The sequence below is a fragment of the Pipistrellus kuhlii genome, unplaced genomic scaffold (assembly GCF_014108245.1).
Source record: "Pipistrellus kuhlii isolate mPipKuh1 unplaced genomic scaffold, mPipKuh1.p scaffold_m20_p_11, whole genome shotgun sequence".
Classification (NCBI taxonomy): domain Eukaryota; kingdom Metazoa; phylum Chordata; class Mammalia; order Chiroptera; family Vespertilionidae; genus Pipistrellus; species Pipistrellus kuhlii.
Genome location: NW_023425416.1, coordinates 15,753,621 through 15,772,499, shown reverse-complemented (window position 1 = coordinate 15,772,499; position 18,879 = coordinate 15,753,621). Strand labels below are relative to the sequence as shown.

The following is an 18,879-nucleotide window of genomic DNA, read 5'->3' as shown; positions in this document are numbered from 1 at the left end:
GGTGAAAGAAGAAAAAGTCTTTGCTGCCTAGGAACAATGCTTGGTGAACTTGCCTGTTGGGCAGGAGGTGAAGAGAGGTGAGCTTTAGCCTGGACACCCACTGTACCCTGGAGGATCAGCCTGGGAGCCTGTCTCTCCCGTCCTGGGGCTGGAATGTGGGTGTACTGACCAGTGCTGGAAGTAATGGGTCAGTAGAAGGGCCTGTGGTACTTACCACAGAGAATTTACCCTGTTTTATCACACAAAGAAAGAAAGATACATCTATTGAGCTTCGGTTGTCTTCTGTGCAACCTCCTGTGGGAAGTCACGCAGCTGCAAGGCAAGGTTTCCTTCGGAGGACAAGGCAGCTCACATTGGGTCAGTGTCCTTCCAGACCCTGTCTCTCCGGTGGCCAGGCCGGGGGCCTGGAGCCAGCTTGCACCTCGTCTGGGAAGGCATGTGCTGGCCCAGGGGACACAGAATGACATGGGATCCCCCAGTGAACTTGGGGAAATGCAAAAAACGTCATGTTCTCATTTCTTGGATTTCTACTGAGCAACATTTCTCTTTCTCCAAAAACCCAGAGCAGAGGGCTGACATGGAAAAAGCCACACTCCAGGGTCACCTTTGCTCTTGTTTGGTGCCTAACATCAGCTTTCCTTCCTTCCTTTCAGAGGATAAGTCAAATGTCCCGGTGAGGGGCGAAATGGCGCTTCTCTTTCTCTGCACTAACAGATGACTAACCATAAACATCCAAGGTGTAGTTTGTTGGAGCAATGTAGCTCCCAAGGTCAATGACACCCAAAAGGAATGAATACATGGCTCAAAAGGAAAATGCTGATCGGAATAAAACGGTGGAAAAAATAATCGTATTTATTTTAAAAGAGCTTTTGTCTTCCCTTAAACATGGAACTCCCGCTTCCTGAGGAAGATTTTGGAGGGACAGTCCACGTTGGTCGGGTGGTTCTCTCCAATGCGCACCTGCCTGTGAGGGCCTCACTCCGCAGACCCCTCTGCGGGGGCCCTTCTGCCCAGGAAACGCGCTCTGCCCCCAGCTGGCCCAGGAGCACAGGTGTCAGTGAATCCCGAAGGTCACGTCCTTTTGTCAGCAAGTCTGGACACACCTAACTGAGTCCTAAGAAAGTGGATCAGCTTGGTCTCGGTGAGGAACGCGGTCCCGAGCGTCGCTCCCAGACAGACGGCCCCCACGGCCACGTGCGCCAGCCGGAACAGCCAGCCCTGCTCACAGCAGAGGAGCGCCTGTGGAAGAAGCCGCCATCACATCCCTGGCCTCCTCCTGTGGGGCAAGCTGGGGGAAGCAGAGGCCCCGTTGTTCCAACTCTGAGTCCGATCAAGGGCATGACAACTCTGCACTGAGGGTCTTACCCTGTCCCCACTGCAGACAGCTGTCCTAAGATGCTGTCCTAGAGGCTTAGGGGGAGGGACAGAGGTGGGAAATACTTGTCCAGCTGTTTCAGGCAGAGCTGGGAGGGGAAGCCTAGAGGGAGGAACAGGGGACAGCTTGTTTCAGGGACTCTCACCTCTGAAACGCCAGTAATCCCACCACTGAGGGCAAACGCGCCAACGAGGACGGGAGACAGCCGCATGCCCGCCAGGGGCCTGTGGGGGCTCTCACGGTAGTAGCGGTGGATGAAGTAAAGGCTCTGCATGATCCGGATGCCCATGTTAAAGCAGTTGGCTAAGATGAAGCCCACACTGCCATACCAACGGGTCAGGAGATAGGACAGCACCAGGAATGAAGATGACAGGGCCAGCATTGTGAAGTTGTACCTGGAGAGAGGGAAACAAGCAAAGCAGGGCAGTGGCAATTTGCCCTAAGACAGAACTCCTGCAGTAAATAAGTGGTCCCAAAACCGGTTTGGCTCAGTGGATAGAGCATTAGCCTGCGGACTGAAGGGTCCCAGGTTCGATTCTGGTCAAGGGCATGCATGTATCTTGGTTGCGGGCATATCCCCTGTGGGGGGTGTGCAGGAGGCGGCTGATCGATGTTTCTAGCTCTCTATCCCTCTCCCTTCCTCTCTATGAGAGATCAATAAAATATATTTAAAAATAAAAATAAGTGGCTGTGAATATGAAGTCATGGAAAGCACCTCCGAGTTCCCATAATCCAGCTGGTTTTCATAACATTTTCATGCTCTATAGATAACATGCAAATGTCACTATCACCCCCAACCCTGAACAGAAGATAAGAAAATGAACAATTCCTGTCCTGACCAGTGTGGCTCATTGGGTTGGAGTGACATCCCATGCATGGACAGGTAGCCAGTTTATTCCCAGTCAGGACACATACCTAGGTTCTTGGTCAGGGCATGTATGGCAGGCAACCGATTGATGTTTCACTTTCACATTGATGTTTCTCTTTCTCTCCCCTCCTCTCTCTCTAAATCAATAAAAGCATGTCCTCAGGTGAAGATTGAAGAAAATGAGCAACTCAAGATAGTTATGGTTTTTTAAGGATAATAATTGGTTCGTTTAAGGGGCACTTTGTAATCAAAACACAAAATAATCTTTTTCAGCCCAAGTTTTCAATGTGAGGCAGGAGAATATGACACAGGTAACGATTATATACAAAGGCTAACTAACTGTGTGTGTGTAGGGGGGGGGTAGGGGAGGGGAGTTCACTGAAGTTTCTATTTCTCCCTCTCCCTTCCTCTCTGAAATCAATAGAAATGTTATATATAAATATATATTTAGTATTTCAAAATTAAACTTAACTACCTGAAGTAAATACCATGCAAGACCATTATTTGAAAACTGTTATGTTGTGTTCTAAAAGCATGATGGAAAATCGATTTAGTGGGTCATGATATGGCAGTTTAAAAATAAAACAACAGCCCTGGCCAATGTTACTCCATGGTTAGAGTGTCAGCCTATTCACCAAAGGGTTTTGGATTCGATTCCCAGTCAAGGACACATACCTGGATTGCAGGTTTGTTTCACGTGTGGGAGGCAACCAATCAATGTGTCTTTCACATTGATGTTTCTCTCATCCTTCTCCCTCCCTCCCTTCCACTCTCACTAAAATAGCCAAAGTGAAGTAATGTGCCCACCTCCTTTTTTCATTCTGGACCTGCCCTTACAAAAGGCTTTTAGAGGTGGCGCCTGGCCAAGAGTACATCCTTCCCCAGGCTCTCAGTGCGCACCCACCACTGGTGGAGGAAGGAATCTGGGCCTGATCACACACACACACACACACACACACACACACACACACACAGAGTGGCCAGATTATTATGATCTCTGAACACATATATATTAGAGGCCCGGTGCATGAATTTGTGCATGGGTGAGGGGACATGGGTGGTTAGCCGGCCTGCCTGCTGGTCGAACTCCTAATAGAGAGGACAATTTGCATATTAGCCTTTTATTATATAGGATATACACTGAGTGGCCAGATTATTATGTGTTCAGAGATCATAATAATCTGGCCACTCAGTGTGTGTGTGTGTGTGTGTGTGTGTGTATGTGTGTGTATATATATATATGTATATATATATTCTCAGGTGAGGATTAACAACAAAGAATACTAATAAAAATGAAACAACAGAATTACTACTAAAAACTATCAGCGTGTCCTGTGCATAACTGGCGAACTTACTGCTTCGTGAAAGAAAGTTTCAGTCATGGCCACCTGAATAGTATCGGGTCACAGTGCCCAATGTAGTTTCTACTGTGAAAGCTGGTCTGGGCCAGCAGTTCCTCGGGCCCCAACTGTCCTGGAGATCTCATGGAGCTGTGTAATGGCAGACCCCTGGCCCAGGCCCCTACAATTCTAGTTCTGTTGCTCTAGGAGTGGCTAGAACTTCCCAAGGGAACCTGGTCAGTCTGGGGACTGCTGTTCTAGATTCAAGTTCTAAACGATGGTGTAGCAAACGAAGTCACAAGCTTCTTTGTGAGACAGTCCAACAGGGGAAGAGAGGCTGCTCTGAATGAGAGGAAGGGCTCCCCAAGTCCTTGAACTGGCCTCTGAGGGCTTTCAGCAGCACTCAAGGCAGTTTAGAGGCAGCATGACCCTCCCCTCCCAAGGGACCAGGCCTCAGGGGCAAAGGGATAACGAGGGCCCCTCTCCCATTACCTGCGCCCACCCCTTCTACTCTCTCTCCTTCTCCCTATCACTTTCATCGCTCTCTGCAACCTCATCCTGTATTGATATCTTAAGATACAGGCTTGCTACTTTTGGTATTTGGACACAAGAGGTGAAAGATCCTGGGTTCATTCATGAGCAGTTCATGTCAAAGTCACTAGAGCTTTTACACACACACACACACACAGAGTTAGGAGCCTGCTGATTCTGTAGGTGTGGTAGGAGAGAGTGCTGGGAGTAGGTGGGCAGGAATCTGCATTTCTAGCAAGCCCCATGGGGGATCCTGACTCACAACCAATGTGAAGAACCACTGCTTGAGGTTCCAGGGCAGAGGTTCTGGTCTGCTGTCAATGGATGAGAAAAATGGGCAAAAACATGTATGTTCACATGAGCTTTTCTCTGAGAGAAATGTCACAGATCCTGAGATTCTTAAAGACCCAGAAATCAGATGAGACGTCCCTTGGTAACCCTGTGGAGCAGTAAGCAAGGAAGTGGGGGAGGAGAGCTTGTCTTTTGCACGTCTCTGCAAACCTGGACTAACAGCCCTTCAAGCCCAGATTCCTTCCTCCACCAGTGGTGGGTGTGCACTGAGAGCCTGGGGAAGGATGTACTAGTGGCCAGGCGCCACCTCCAAAAGCCTTTTGTAAGGGCAGGTCCAGAATGAAAAGAAAGGCCACGATTAGAGGCGTGTCTTTAAGGTTACCTACCTGTCGACCTGTTCCTTGCTCATGGCAGCAAAGGTGAAACACTCGGTTACTCCATTGATGGCCAGCAGGAGAACATAGAGACAATAAGTTCGCAACAAAACAGGACCTGTAAGGAAACAACCCACTGAGCTGCCACAGGCCAAAAGGGGGGCCCCACCCACTCTCAGTGTGGCCGGTGGTCAGAGAACACCAGCAGGGGGTCATGAGCGCTGCTGGCATCATCAGGGGCAAATGCACGCTCAAGTCTGTGGTCTTAATGACCTGGAAGGACTCCTAGCATTCCATGGCACTGACTAAAATAAACGGCTAAAAACAAAAGGATACATATGAATAAATACATAGATCTCTTGCTTAACAGCTAAAAGCTTATCTGGCCAGCAAGCAAATCTCGCTTTTTAAACCAGCACGAGAGGCCTGCTGGCTGGAGCACTCGGGGCACTAGGGCTGCGTTAGGAGAACCTCAGTTGAAAGGGCGGTGAAGAAAAGATCTTGGGGAGAACAGGAGCTTCAGGGTGAGAACACCCACAAATCTGCAGGGAGAATCAGAACCCACAGTGTTATTTTTTCTATAACATAGCAATGCAATTTTAAAACTAGCTCTGAAAAAATCTGCTATCAAAAGATCAGAAGCCTTAAAAATGGGACTGGCCCCCAGTTTAAGAGGCAGCCAAGCAATTGTTAATAAACTTAACACATGCCCAATCTATGAGCTAGCAATACCACCCCTAGGTATACTTCCCACAGGAGAAAAATCACATGTTCACAAAAACACTTGTACATAAATGTCCTCAGCAGTTTTACATATAACAACTCAGACCAACATTAATAGGAGAAAGGATAAACTAACTGAGCCATCCATTCAGAGTCAGGAGCAGGGGAGCGGAGACGAGGGGGAGGGGAAAGGAGGGAAGGAAAGCTAGCAGGCCCCCAGGTAGACACACTGACTACCAGAAACCACAATGGGCTTTAAAAGGCTAAAGTTTGGCCAAAATGAGAGGCAGCTCTAATGCGGAGACAAGACTAGAAGACCCTGCTGGGACATGACGCTGGTGCAGCCTGGCCAGGCAAGATGACCATGGCCCTGAAGAACTTGGTGGCCGCCCCCAGCCACAGACTCTTTTCACAGACCATTCTCAAGACTCTCCTCTGTGAAGAGATACTGAGAATACCTTTTTGAGTCTCAAGTTATTAATGACTGTGACATAAACCACTGAGGCATTTTTACCTTTGAAATCAACTAACACCGACCCTGTAGATTAGGGGTGTCGAACTCAATCAGAGAAGGGGCCAAAATCTAAAATCCAGCCTAAATCGCAGGCCGAATGGTTTACTGAACAGTCATAAACTGTCATTGTGATGGAAACGCAGCGGAGTGCAGTGATGACAGCGCGGTGCGGGCCACATTGCAAGGCCTGGCGGGACGGATTTGGCCCGCGGGCCTTGTGTTTGACACATGTGCTGTAGATGGATCAATGTTATTATCAAAGCTCAAACCTGGCACCGGCATCTCACTGGAGTAAAAGGACTACACAGTCACAGTCGCTTCTTTATGTATCTTCTGTGACTGACGACTCCCCGGGGTGAACATTCCATGGATGGGACACCCCTCTCCTCCCGGCAGCTCCTGAAATTACTACATTAAAGGCTGCTCCTGGGTGATCGCATTCCTAAAGGGGCAGAGCTGCTGTGGAACAGCTGAGCCCGGGTCTCTGCACAAACTTACTGCCGGCTTCCCACTGAGGCCTCCTGCAGCTGCCTGATGGGAACACACTTCTCCCAGCGGGAGCCCCAGGCGCTGCACGCCTGGCCCTGGTTTCACAGCAGGAGTTTCTCCGAACTTAATGGCCTTTGTTCTTAAGTCTGGGCTCACTACACGGAGACCAAAGCTACAGCGGAGACTAAAACATGCCCGAGAACGTATAAAACGGCAACTGAGATGGCACAGCAGAAAGAAGTCTTCAGGGTCCTTGTCTAGTGACCTGAGGGATGCACAACACCTTTTCGAAACCCAAGAGGAAACACTGCAAATGGACTGCCAGCCTATGCCCAGTGCATTCTGAGAGCGGTGCCTAGCAAGTGCTTCGAGGTGCATAGTGGCCCTGGCTCCAGGTGTGTCAGAGCTCGACGCAGTCAATACTTTCCCCCTTCAAACACTGGACTGTGTGTACAATTTTATTTGCCGAGATCAATTTTACTCTCTGCAGTGGCTCTGCGTTACCCTTCAAAGGCTTTTATGCATCAGGCCGTGAGATTTATGTTGTACGGACTATCTTCAGTGTGTTCAGTACCAAGTGGAGGTACTGCTCTCTGCCCTCCTCCTTCACTCTCACCGTATAAGACCCGAGAAATCCTTTGATCTGGCCCTGCCAAGGCAATCGCAGGCGGGACTCAAAACTCAATAAATCTAAGAGCTTTTTTCATAGCAACATAAATTTATATTAAGTGAATGGTATCCAAATGGCCCTTGGCAAAAAAAGGTTCCCCACCCCTGCCCTAGAGGGTGCACAAGGAAGCACTTGGCAAACCCAATTCAGGCCTAAGAGGAAAGCCAAGGATTTTTTTTCCCCCTAAAAGTTAATCCTCACCTGAGGATGTTTATTTATTGGTTTTTAGAGAGAGGGAGAGGGAGAGAAACATCAATCATTGCCTCAGGTACACACCCTGACCTGGGATAGATCCTGTAACCTAGGTATGTGCCCTGAATGGAATTGACCCCGAAACCTTTTGGTGTATGGGACCACACTCCAACCAAGCCACCCCCGCCAGGGCAAGCCAAGGGTTCTTAGCAACTTCTTCAAGTGAGTGGGGGAACAGATCCACCTGGTCTGACCTCCTCTGAGGGGAAGAGTCCCACCCACAGCCCCGCCACCACCAATTCTCCCGTCATGACACAGATTTCAATGTGTGTGCACAAGCTCTTGAATTTCATAAGACTCCCTTATTTCTGTTCAGAAATTAGAACACATCTGGCAATTCTTGTGCATACCTGATCCTGAGCTAAGCATGGCCCCTCCATAGATATCCAAAGCCAGCTGAGAGTAGGCAAAGCCAAAAACAGTGATGGTCAGGCCGGTCAGCAGGGCCAGCTTGAGCAAGGACTCCAAAACCGTGGCGGCCACAGCAACATCCTCCTGGTGCCGGGGAGAGGGAAGGAAGTTGGATGAACCATGAGCTGAAGGAAGACCTCACATCTGGCCTCCCCTGTGCTGTTTCCTGGCCACTCCTTCAGCTGGTAAGGGCATCACCGCTTTCTGCAGCCCGGGCTTTGTCTGCCAACCAGAAAAGGGAGGGAAGGACAATGTGTGCCTCCTTCGGGAGTGCAGGGGCGCCTTCGTGTCGAACTTGTCGAACACTTCTTAGGAGACACTCACTGTCCCCTCTGATATTTACTCTTAAGTGGGATGGCCATGTTTTACATTGCCAGCTAGCTCTGCCTTTGCCAGTGTTCTTCTCCTGACAAACATCTCCAAATCCTGAGGTTCCTGTTAGTGTACTTAGGAAAATATTTATAAATCAAATGGAGAACCAGATTAGCTCATCGTGAGATGCTGTGCTTAAACGATATTTTGCAAAATGTCTTCTAAAACATGTAAGAGGACGGCTTAGCTTGCTTTTCATTCTAAAATAATCCAGACATTTTCAATGGTTTTAGAAAAGGGGAAGTTTATATAACCAAATACTCTGGATTAAAATCTCTTCTGTATTTACCAACTGGAATAGGTAGATTCTCACGGTCAGAATGTGGCTCTGGGCACTTCACTTAAGAAGCTTAAACATCTGGTGTGGCGAGAGAAACCAAGTGACCAGGTCCTTCCCTCCCCAGGTTCTCGGTCAGCCTTGCCCCAGTCTCTGGGTCCCTTGGCTCACCTCTGGTCTTACACCCAAGACTAGACCAGGGAGGGGTCTGTGCTGCGTTGGGGACAGCGATCGAGAGTTCTGAGAGGGCTGGGTCAAGAATAAGGTCACTAAGAGGGACATGAGGTGAAAAGAAAGGGCCAGCCAGTGAGAAAGGGAGATACTGTGAAAGAAGACGTGAGCACAGGGTTCTGCCAGCATGCAGAGTGGAAAACAAGCATGTCAAACTCTCGACTCTCAACAAATATTTTTGTGGCCCAGCCAATGTTTCAACATGGTATGTAAGAAACGTCTTAATAAAAATTTTGTAATTTAATTTTTGCAATATCTTGTTATACATAATTATTGATAACTACAACATTCGCTAGAAACTAGATTACTATAATGGTGTTGCATTCATTTCCCTCACACACCTTACACCCAGGCGCACCATTTCTCTCCACTAATACTAGCAGCGAATTTTGAGCAGCCAAATGCCACATCACTGACTTGTTTGGTGTGTGCAAAAGGAACTATTTCACTTTCAGAGAACAAGAAAAATAGGCTTATTTTCGTTACGCTTATTAATTTATGCAGTTATTCAGTGTCTGGTAAGTTAATGTTCAAGAAAAAATATTAATTTTTATTAAAATTTCTATTATTTTATGTTAATGATTATTCATTTATTTCAGCCCTTCGTATTCAGCATGTCTCTATCAAAATAAACCTACCTTCCTATGAAAGTTGAAGCTTTTGTTTTTTTGCGGCCCACATCAACTTAAACCTTGTTTATTTGGCCCATGTTAGCCTTTGAGTTTGACAGGCTTAGTGTACAGTGTAGAAAAATGAAATCTAGAAGAAAATTTCAGATCAGACAGAAGGGAAACAGACTGGTCCACATTTTTGTCTATTTATCTTGCGATTAGAGAGAGAGTTCATTTGAGATGGTGACATAAGAACCAGGACTACCTGCTTCTGAAGTGTGGCATCCTTTTCTCTCTCCAGTACCTTCGCAAAGAATATATAAAAACTCTCCTCTATTGGCTGGAAAATTAATCTGGCCACAAGGGAGCCAAGATTATTCACTATATCATACACACCTACAAAACAAAAGGAAGAAACAGCAATCCTACTGGGTTTCCTCTGAATTTTCTCAGCACTATTAACTTTTTATCTAATTCAATTTTTAAAATAAAACTTTTTGATATAACTATAGTCACATGTAGTTGTAAAAAAATAATAAATCCAGGTACTCTTTGCCCAGTTTCCCTGAAGAGTGACATCTTGCAAAACTCTAGTACAAAACTCTAGTACAATGTACTGATAGTGACAATTAAGATACAGCCCTAGTGAGTTTGGCTCAGTGGATAGAGCATCAGCCTACAGAAGGAAGTGTCCCCGGCTCAATTCTGGTCAAGGGCACGTAACTTGGCTGCAGGCTCAATCGCCAGCCCTGGTCAGAGCATGTGCAGGAAGCAACCAATTGATGTCTATCTCACATCGATGTTTCTGTCTCTCTCCCTCCCTTCCACTCTCTCTAAAAATCAATGGGAAAATATCCTCCAGTGAGGATTAACAACAGACACAGAATACTTCCTTCACCAGCACTTTTCCATAAACGTCATTAATACCACGTGGATTTTTTTCCTATTTTTATTTCCACCACTCGGAGGTTATATTAAAAACATATCTGAAAAAATTATAGGTAGCCACACAAACATGGGGTGTATCTTTGTGACTGTGATGATAAACTCCCTTTTCTCTTCTCTTAGCACCTTCCCACCCCCAAAATAAGCATCAGAGCTCTGTGGAAAGCAGGGTAAGGTGGGATCTCAACAGAGAACCTGCCACTGTATCTATTTATAAAGGCCTACAATTTTCAATCTACAGGACTCATGTCTTTATAATCTTCCTTTTATATAATTCCTAGGTTCATTTTCATTAATCATATCAAAGTGCAGAGAAAAATATTAGGCAGTATCTACTAACAGTATTCCCCTTTAATTAAAACACTACCAGATTTCTTCTTACCTTGATCGCCAAAATTTAACACATTCAAAAATGTCATCACATATCGTTCCCCTGCAGATAGAATAGCAAAATAATTAGCATTTCTATTGTATAGTATTTTCTTGTTTCCTTTTCTCTTATCATCTATCAACTTTTCCTGTTGGCAAATATCTGAAAGGAGAAAAATTAGATGGCCAGCAGGGGAGGGCAGTTGGGGGCAACTGGGCCAGCATGGGAGCAGTTAGGTGTTGATCAGGCTGGCAGGCGAAAGTGGTTAGGGGCAATCAGGCAGGCAGGCAGGTGAGCGGTTGGGAGCCAGCAGTCCTGGATTGTGAGAAGGATCGGGTCTAAACAGGCAGTTGGACATCCTTGAAGGGGTCCCTGATTGAAGAGGGTGTAGGCTGGGCACAAATTTCATGCACCAAGCCTCTAGTAAGATAATAATAATGATGGTTGTAGAGCACTAGAATTATTGGAAACTTTTTATTTTCCCAAATTTTTATAATGGAGTTATATTATTTTTATAATTAAAAGACAATTTTTGAAAAGATTTAAAAATATGTTCAGTATTAATAATAGGTATGTAGGTATATAGACATATGAAACTTATATAGAGAAACTACTACTTTCAGCAGCTTACAGTTACCTCAAATCTCATTCTTTGAACTGAAGCTGGGTATAAGTAAACCAATGCACATACACAGAAAAGTGAGATGTGTGTTTAGCTCCTTGGTGGCCCTCTGCATGGAGAGCGCGTCACTGTTACCCTGGAAAGCTTAGGAAGGCGGAAGGCTGACCAACTATTACACAGGTGAGTCTTACTGTTTAAGAAAATAAAATGAAAACCTGGTTGTTTACAAAGTTAAAAAAAAACTGTATAAAAAGGAATAGAATAATGAGTCTACAAATTTTTCTATAATTGATATAATCCTTTTATAATACATTTTTTAAAGTGACATAACATGGGGTTTTGGAGATAGACCTGGACTCAAAATTAAGTTATTTTTCATTACTGAAAGACCCCAAATGAGGTTGCATAACCTCATTGACCCTCCGTTTCTTCATCCAAAATAAACAAAGACAAGTAAGTAAAGGATCAGGCAAAGGAGATGCCAGTTTCCCTGGCCTTACATGAAAAGCCCCGTCTCTGAGGTTCCTCTGCCCAGGGCTGTGGACAGCAGGTGGTCAGGATGGATCCCCTTGCTTATACTATGGGCTTCCTAACTGCTCAGGATAACCTTTTTCTTACCTTCTGTCAAAATCTGTTTTAAGAAAGACTGTTTGAAAAAACTCCAAGTCAATTTAGCCTCTTCCCAATTCACAAAAGCCTAAAAGAGAAAACAAACAAACAAAAATATCTCAGGCACTGCAACTCTAAGAGTACATTAATGCTACAGGAGAGGCAAATTCATCTGGTCCCTAGAATAAGGTGACCGGACGTCCTGACTTTTAACAATTTGTCCCACTGCGTTTTTAAAAAGTCCCGATTTTTAACAATTTGTCCTGCGTCCCACTGTGTTTTAAAGTAGTCCCGAAAACGCCGTGGGACGCGGGACAAATTGTTAAAAATCGGGTCTGTCCTGCCAAAAGTGGGACGTCTGGTCACCTTACTCTAAATCCCAACTTCGATTTTCATTTAACACTAAGCACACAGAGACATCCAACAAATATTGGCAAAGAATTCACATTCCTACACACGAAGACAAAGTGTCCAGGTAGAACAGTCCCCCTGCACACACATGCCTGTCAGGGGCCTGCCCAGGACTCATGCGCAAAGGCCAGGCCCGCTCCACCTCTCCAGAGGGTAGCTTTACTAACAGCTACAGAAGTTAACGTGAGAGCAAGCTTGGGACCTGTCCCAGTCACATGGGCCCCTCCTCTTGGCCCAAAGCCCACCTGTGTAGAGCAACGCTACCCAGTAGAAATATAATGCAGGCCACATGCATAATTTTAAATTTCCTAGCAGCCACAGTGAACAGTAAAAAGAAACAGGTTAATTTTATATATAATAAATTAATGTAAATATATTTAACCCACAATCTCATCATTTCATCATGTAAAAACAGATTGGAGGCATTTCACATTATGTTTTGTACCTAGTTTGAAGTCCAGTGGGTATTTTGCACTTACAGCTCACCTCAATTCCAAATGCTCCGTAGCCACACGTGGTGGTGTTTACCATTTAGCGCAGGACAAGTCTGGAGTACCCCTTGAAAAAGGGGTCATTTCCAGCCCTCAAATCTCCTCACCCCTTGGTTCCAGCCTTTCTTCCAGGCACTGAAAGGGCAGGCCTGACCCTCCCAAACTAACTTCCTTCATGGCACCACTGGACCTGGAGCAGATGCCAGGGGCAGCTCTAGTTCAGGAATAAATCTTCCCCAGTGAGAAGGAAACTGGGTCTCTCCTTTCCCCCCCGGAACAAAGAGCACCAGACTCCCTTCCACCACTAGGGGGCACTGTGGGCCACATCATGTTTGGGCACTGATCCTGCTCTAGGAGCCTGGGGCAGGACACCTCTCTCACATTCCCCAAGCCAGGTGATCCTCTGGGGGGGCTCCCCCCAGCACTACCCGTGCTCTTTACAGGAAACAAACAGTTACAGCTGGCCCACGAGGCTCTTCTGAAGCCTACTTGCTGGTAGATTGTGAATGGGAAGATGACCGAGTTACTTAAAAAATTTCTTAGGAGAGTGAAATCATGACTCTCTATGTGATACCTCGTACTTTAGCATTTCTTTCTCCCAACGCCTTCAATTTAAACATACCCATGGCCCAGTGAGCGCCTCAGTTCAGGGTACTTGCCGGAGGCAACCAATCAATGTTTCTCCCTCATCGATGTTTCTCTCCCTCTCTCTTCCTTCCTCTCTCTCTCTCTCTCTCTCTCTCTCTCTCTCTCTCAAAAAATTAAATAAATAAAATAAAAATCAATGAGAACATATCCTTGGATGAGGATTAAAAAAATAAAACAAATAAATTAACCCATGATTCGGAAGGAATGGCTACACTGCTTACTATGTCCAAAATGCTCATTAAGAACAAAGAGGCAGGAAGTCTGATTAGGTTTCTTCTCAGAGGTGTCTGCTAAGCAATAGAAAAGAAGTGCATTCTTTGGGCTGTTAGCATTGTTCAGAATGGATCTGTCTCATGGGACGGTGAAAAGAGGCCTATTTCACAAGAGGTGGGTTGGTACTGTGGAGCTGGTCCACAGGCTGTGAATTTCCCTGCAGCCTCCTGACCAACAAGCCAGTCCCCTGCCTCACTGCACTGATGGAGACACTGAAGCGTGGATGGTGAAACATAGAGGCAGTGCCTCCAGGGAAGGTGTGAGACCAGAACTCTGGGCCTCACTCTGCTTTAATCTGAGTCACTCACCTCTGCCCACCCACATGTCAAGGCCCCGATCAAAAGCAGCCTCCTCCATAAAGCGTTCCTCAGTGCTCCCAGATGGAGTTTATCAGTTCTTCTCTGTGCCTCTATTTTGTTAATACCAGACGAACACACACACACACACACACACACACACACACACACACACACACTGTCTGCCTTGCAGTGCAGTTAGCTGAGTACACATCTTAACTCCCCACCACAAGGCAAGTTCTGAAGGCAGGAACCCTACTGAGGACCCCTAGTACAGTGGTTAACACAGAATACTGCTAGATACATGCTTGCTGTGTTCAATTCCTCAGCTTTACTTAAGTATTAGCAGACCTCCCGTGTTAAATCACTCAGAAGTGTGGAGAGTATAAAAGATATATATTGGCAGTCATTATTTGAGGATCATAATTTAAGTCGTAGTAAGTACCTTTTAAAAAATGGAGTTCTATAAGAATTGGAAAGAAATTTCCCAACGTGGTCAAATTGAGTTTGACTAGTTTCATAGGAGGGAACTCCTAAGTGCAGAAAACTACTCCAGAGAGTCAGGTTAGGAATATTGCCAGTGGTAATGTCATCCACTGAATTAGAAATTCATCTTCTTTCTCATCTCTTTGGGAAAAAAACACACACACACACACACAACAAACTTGAATACTGAATACTTTTACCTGAAATTTCCAAATCTTTAAGTAAATAAATATTTGGGGCAACAGCCATTTCTTTTGCAAAACTGCATAGTATAGAGGTTAACACACAGACTAAAGTTAGTCCACAAACAGAAGTTAGAGAGAAATGGGTCCAAAACCAGCTGTGTGATTTTGGGTTAGTTACTTAACTTCTCTGGACCTGTTTTCTCATCTGTAAAATGGAAGCAATAGGATGTATTTCATAGGGCACTATGAGAACCGTGTAAAGTGCTCAGCACAGAGCCAGGCACATGCAGTCGATGGCCTTTATTACATATCTGGCTCTTTGCCAAAGTTCAAATACTTTCACAGAACTTTTTAAGTCTTCAGAGGGGCCTCACAGTCCATGCAGCCCAACACCCTCACCTTTAACATGGGGACTCAAGGTCTGCAGAGCCCTGCAGGCTTCAACTCTGCAGGTACTGCCTGCCATATGCACAGGAGCCTCTGAGGCCCAGCAACCACCTCCCTCTATGTCTGTATCCCGGCCAGCAGCCAGCACGGGCTGTGCTGTTTGTCAGCAGGAACAGAGCCATGGTGTATGACAGGTACACACAACCTTCTCGTGGCCCAGGCTCTGTCCCAGCAGTACGAGCATGGGTACTATGGGGATAGACGGCAGTTAACACACTGAGCTCTCACACCAGTGCCACCATATTTGCCTTGTGAGGACGTTTCAGTGGAGCTAGTTCTGCTCTCAGGGCAGCAGTGACAGATGATGGTATCAGCTGTCACTATGGTCACCCAGCTGGGCCAGGCCAGGTTATACACCTTACACGCCCCATCTCATCAATCACGTTAGGAGGGATGGACTCTTATCACCATCTGACAGGTAAGGAAATGAAACCTGGAGTTCTGAGCCCATCACAGGGTTAGTTACACACTGGACAGACTCCTCTCATCACCCTCTTCTGTCTGTATCAATGGTCCAAATGCTCCTTTCCAAAATACTGCCAGGGGTAGGAGCCGGCTCAGTGGCTCAGCTGGCCAGGCTGGGACAGGTGGCTCCCAGGAGCGTCAGGGAGGGACTTTCCTGCATGCTCAGTCCCGCTGAGGCAGGTGGCAGAAGCTCCAGACGAGAGGGGCCATCTCGAGTCCTAAGCTCTATGGCTACAGATGAGGCACTGTGGTATCCCCAAATTATCACGTTAATTTAGATTAAAGGTAAGATCAGAATGGAGAACTCCTATCTAGCAAATCAGAACATATCTGGCTTTGTTACCTAGAAGTGGCTTTTCTTGAAAAGTTGTAGAGCAAGATTCCGTAAGTTCTGAGACTAAAGTCCCAAATATTTTATAGCTTTTTAAAGTAGCCCAGCTGGTGTTGCTCAGTGGTTGAGCATTGACCTATGAACCAAAAGGTCACAATTTGATTCCTGTCAGGGCACATGCGTTGGTTGTGGGTTGATCCTGCAGGAGGCAGCTGATCTATAATTCTCTCTCATCATTGATGTTTCTAACTCTCTCCCCCTTCTTTGAAGTCAATAAAAATATTTAAAAAATAATAAAGTAATCACAAAAGAGGAGAAGGAGTAGGAAAAAATTATGCTTGGCTCCCACACATTAGCATCCTCAGAGGATTACACATCCTCAGAGGGGAAGTGGGTCACCTGAGAGAGGCCTGACACTAGCTGAGGGACTATGCAGGCATTGTCCCTGCTTTGTCAGCACTCCGGAATGTCTGTCCCAGAGGTCAATTCTGGGGGAAACCAAGGGGCAGCGAACAGAGAGTGGGACACAGTGGTTATAGCTTGTGGTCTGCTGGGATCCAAGCCACTCCAGGCTACTGTCCTCACTCTGACCTTCACCTTGGGCAGGCAGTCACTAAGCCTCAGTTTCTCAACCATAAAATATAAACAACAGTGTCAGCCTCACAGAGTTATTACATATAAAGGCATGTAGAGTGCTCGGCATAAGACCTAGCACGTGGGTTCTCAATGTTTGTCTCCGAGGGGACCTTGGCAGTGTCTGCGGACCTTGGCAGTGTCTGTAGATGTTATACTGGGGGGTGGTAGCACTAGCAGCTTGTAAGTAAAAACTGAGAATATGCCCAGCCAGTGCTTGAGTGTCAATCTATGAACCAGGAGGTTACTATTCCATTCCTAGTCAGGGCACATGCCTGGGTTGCTGGCTCAATTCCCAGTTGGGCAGGGGCGGGGGAAGGGGTACAGGAGGCAGCCAATTGATGATTCTCTCTCATTATTGATGTTTCTATCCCTCTCTCCCTCTCCCTCTCCTTTCCTCTCTAAAATCAATAGTAAATAAAATTAAAAATAAATCAAGAATGCTGTTCGGCACCCCACAATGCAGAGGACAGCTCCTAAACAAAGAACTATCCAGCCCAAAATGTCAGTACTGCCAAGATTTAGAATCCCTGGCTGAGCACACGGCAAGCACTCAAAAGATATGAGCTATTAAATTATCTTTACTACTCTAATAATAATAAACAATTACATTACAGTATCTTTCCCTCCAGGATAACGAGCATCTGTGGTTAAAATGATGAGACAAAAATTCATTACTTACTCTACTTCTCAGAATACTGGGTAGCAGGTCTGTCATTCTGGAGACAGGAAGCATTTGTTGCTTGGCTGACTTTGGGAAACCCAGTAACTTTTTGAAATAAGCAACATAGCAGAGCACCAGAACTGTAGTATAGAAAAGCTGGGGGGAGAAGAAAATAACGGGTTTAAATTGCACTGTTTAATACAGGCCTAATTAAGACATGCCTATAAATTTGACCTCAAAGGTCAATCAAGAAAGAGAACAGTCTTAATTAACTGCACCTTCTGGTCTGTCCACTGAGACCCAGCAGCAGCAGCATCACCAGGGAAAGTGTTCCACGCACTTCACCTGACCGGGCAAGCAGAACACAGCTTCCAGACAGACACCCACGGGTGCCAACCAATGTCAGACACGTTCTCGAAGGGTTTGCATTTGGCCAAAAATCGGCTCTCCCACCTGACAGCACACTGTGAGGGTCCATGTGTCCTGCCTGGGCACACCCAGGGACCGGCCATCATCTAGGACTGGGGAATTTCCACAGACCCCGGAAGCCTGTGACATTATGGTCACAAGGCAGATCTGAGCTGCTGGGTCTCCCCTCTCTGCCCAGCGCATGAGCAGGGCAAGAGCTGCTAGAGGGTGGGGAGGGAAAGGTGGGATGGAAAGAGAGCCCACACACCTGGGCTTTTGGCCGGAGCAGCAGCCTGGGGTTTTATTTGAAGATTGGGGAGGAATATTCTAAGTGGCCCCTTTCGCAAGCTCCCTTCTCCCTTCTTTCCCCCTGAAAACAGCTCAAGAAAAAATGGGGCCTCCAGGCCCCCTTTCAATCTGGAAACACTTGTAAGAAAGGCACAGAGCAAGGACACAGAGGCGTCTCCGTCAGCAGTTTCCAGCTCCTCTGCTATCCATGCCTGTCCCATCCACGCCTGAGAACACAGCCCACCACCCACTACCCTTTTTTTCCTTCAGTTTTAGTGAGAAATAATGGACATACATCACTGTATAAGTTTAAGTCTCACAGCATGACGGTTTGTTTTACACATATTGTGAAATAATTACCACAATAGGTCCTGCTAGCATCCACCTTTTCGTATAGACACAATAAAAAGAAAAGGAAAAAAATTTCTCCTTGTGATGGGAACTCAGAATTTACTCTCTTAATAACTTTCCTATATATCAGACAGCAGTGTTAGCTATTTTCATCATGTTAGACATTACAGATAACTGGAAGTTTGTACCCTTTGACCACCTTCCTCCAATTCCCCCATCCTTCTTTCATGCTGCAAGCCAGCCTAAGACACAGCAGCACTGCTGTGCGCCACACCCCCTGCTGCCAGCATCCTGTGGTAAGTATCCTTTTTCCAGCTCCCTTCCCACCTCGCTTCACCTTCCCACTGAGCAAACCTGGGGGAACAATAACAACCTGTGGCAGGTCTTCCTGCAGCTAACCTAACTACATGCTCCCTCCCTTTTATTTCTATTGAGGAAAATTCACGCAACATATTGATAGCACTGACTGTTTTAACCATTTTAAAGCATACAATTCAGTGGCTTTTAGTACATTCACAGCGTTGGATAGCCACCACCACTAACTCCAAAAGAAAATTCCGTACCCATTAAGCCGTCACTCTCCATTTCCCCCAGCCTCTGGAAACCACTGATCTGCTTTGCCTCTGG

The 18,879-nt window shown here is 46.2% G+C and overlaps 1 protein-coding gene across 6 annotated transcripts in view; it reads right to left on the bottom strand.

The window, feature by feature from the left end:
- Nucleotides 1-832: 832 nt before the first annotated feature.
- The window catches only part of RFT1 (RFT1 homolog), a 29,648-nt gene continuing 11,601 nt past the window's right edge, over nt 833-18,879 (bottom strand). For 4 of the 6 annotated variants that reach the window (XM_036430865.2, XM_036430866.2, XM_045579054.1 and 1 more), the window contains 8 exons: nt 17,224-17,361; nt 11,885-11,963; nt 10,657-10,707; nt 9,595-9,725; nt 7,778-7,922; nt 4,792-4,897; nt 1,521-1,770; nt 833-1,239 (listed from right to left, as the gene is read on the bottom strand). In XM_036430865.2, coding sequence (XP_036286758.1) covers nt 1,072-1,239; nt 1,521-1,770; nt 4,792-4,897; nt 7,778-7,922; nt 9,595-9,725; nt 10,657-10,707; nt 11,885-11,963; nt 17,224-17,361 — 1,068 coding nt within the window. In that variant the 3' untranslated portion in view covers nt 833-1,071. The remainder of the gene's footprint in view (nt 1,240-1,520; nt 1,771-4,791; nt 4,898-7,777; nt 7,923-9,594; nt 9,726-10,656; nt 10,708-11,884; nt 11,964-17,223; nt 17,362-18,879) is intronic. The other 2 variants (XM_036430867.2, XM_045579055.1) reach the window with 2 other exon arrangements.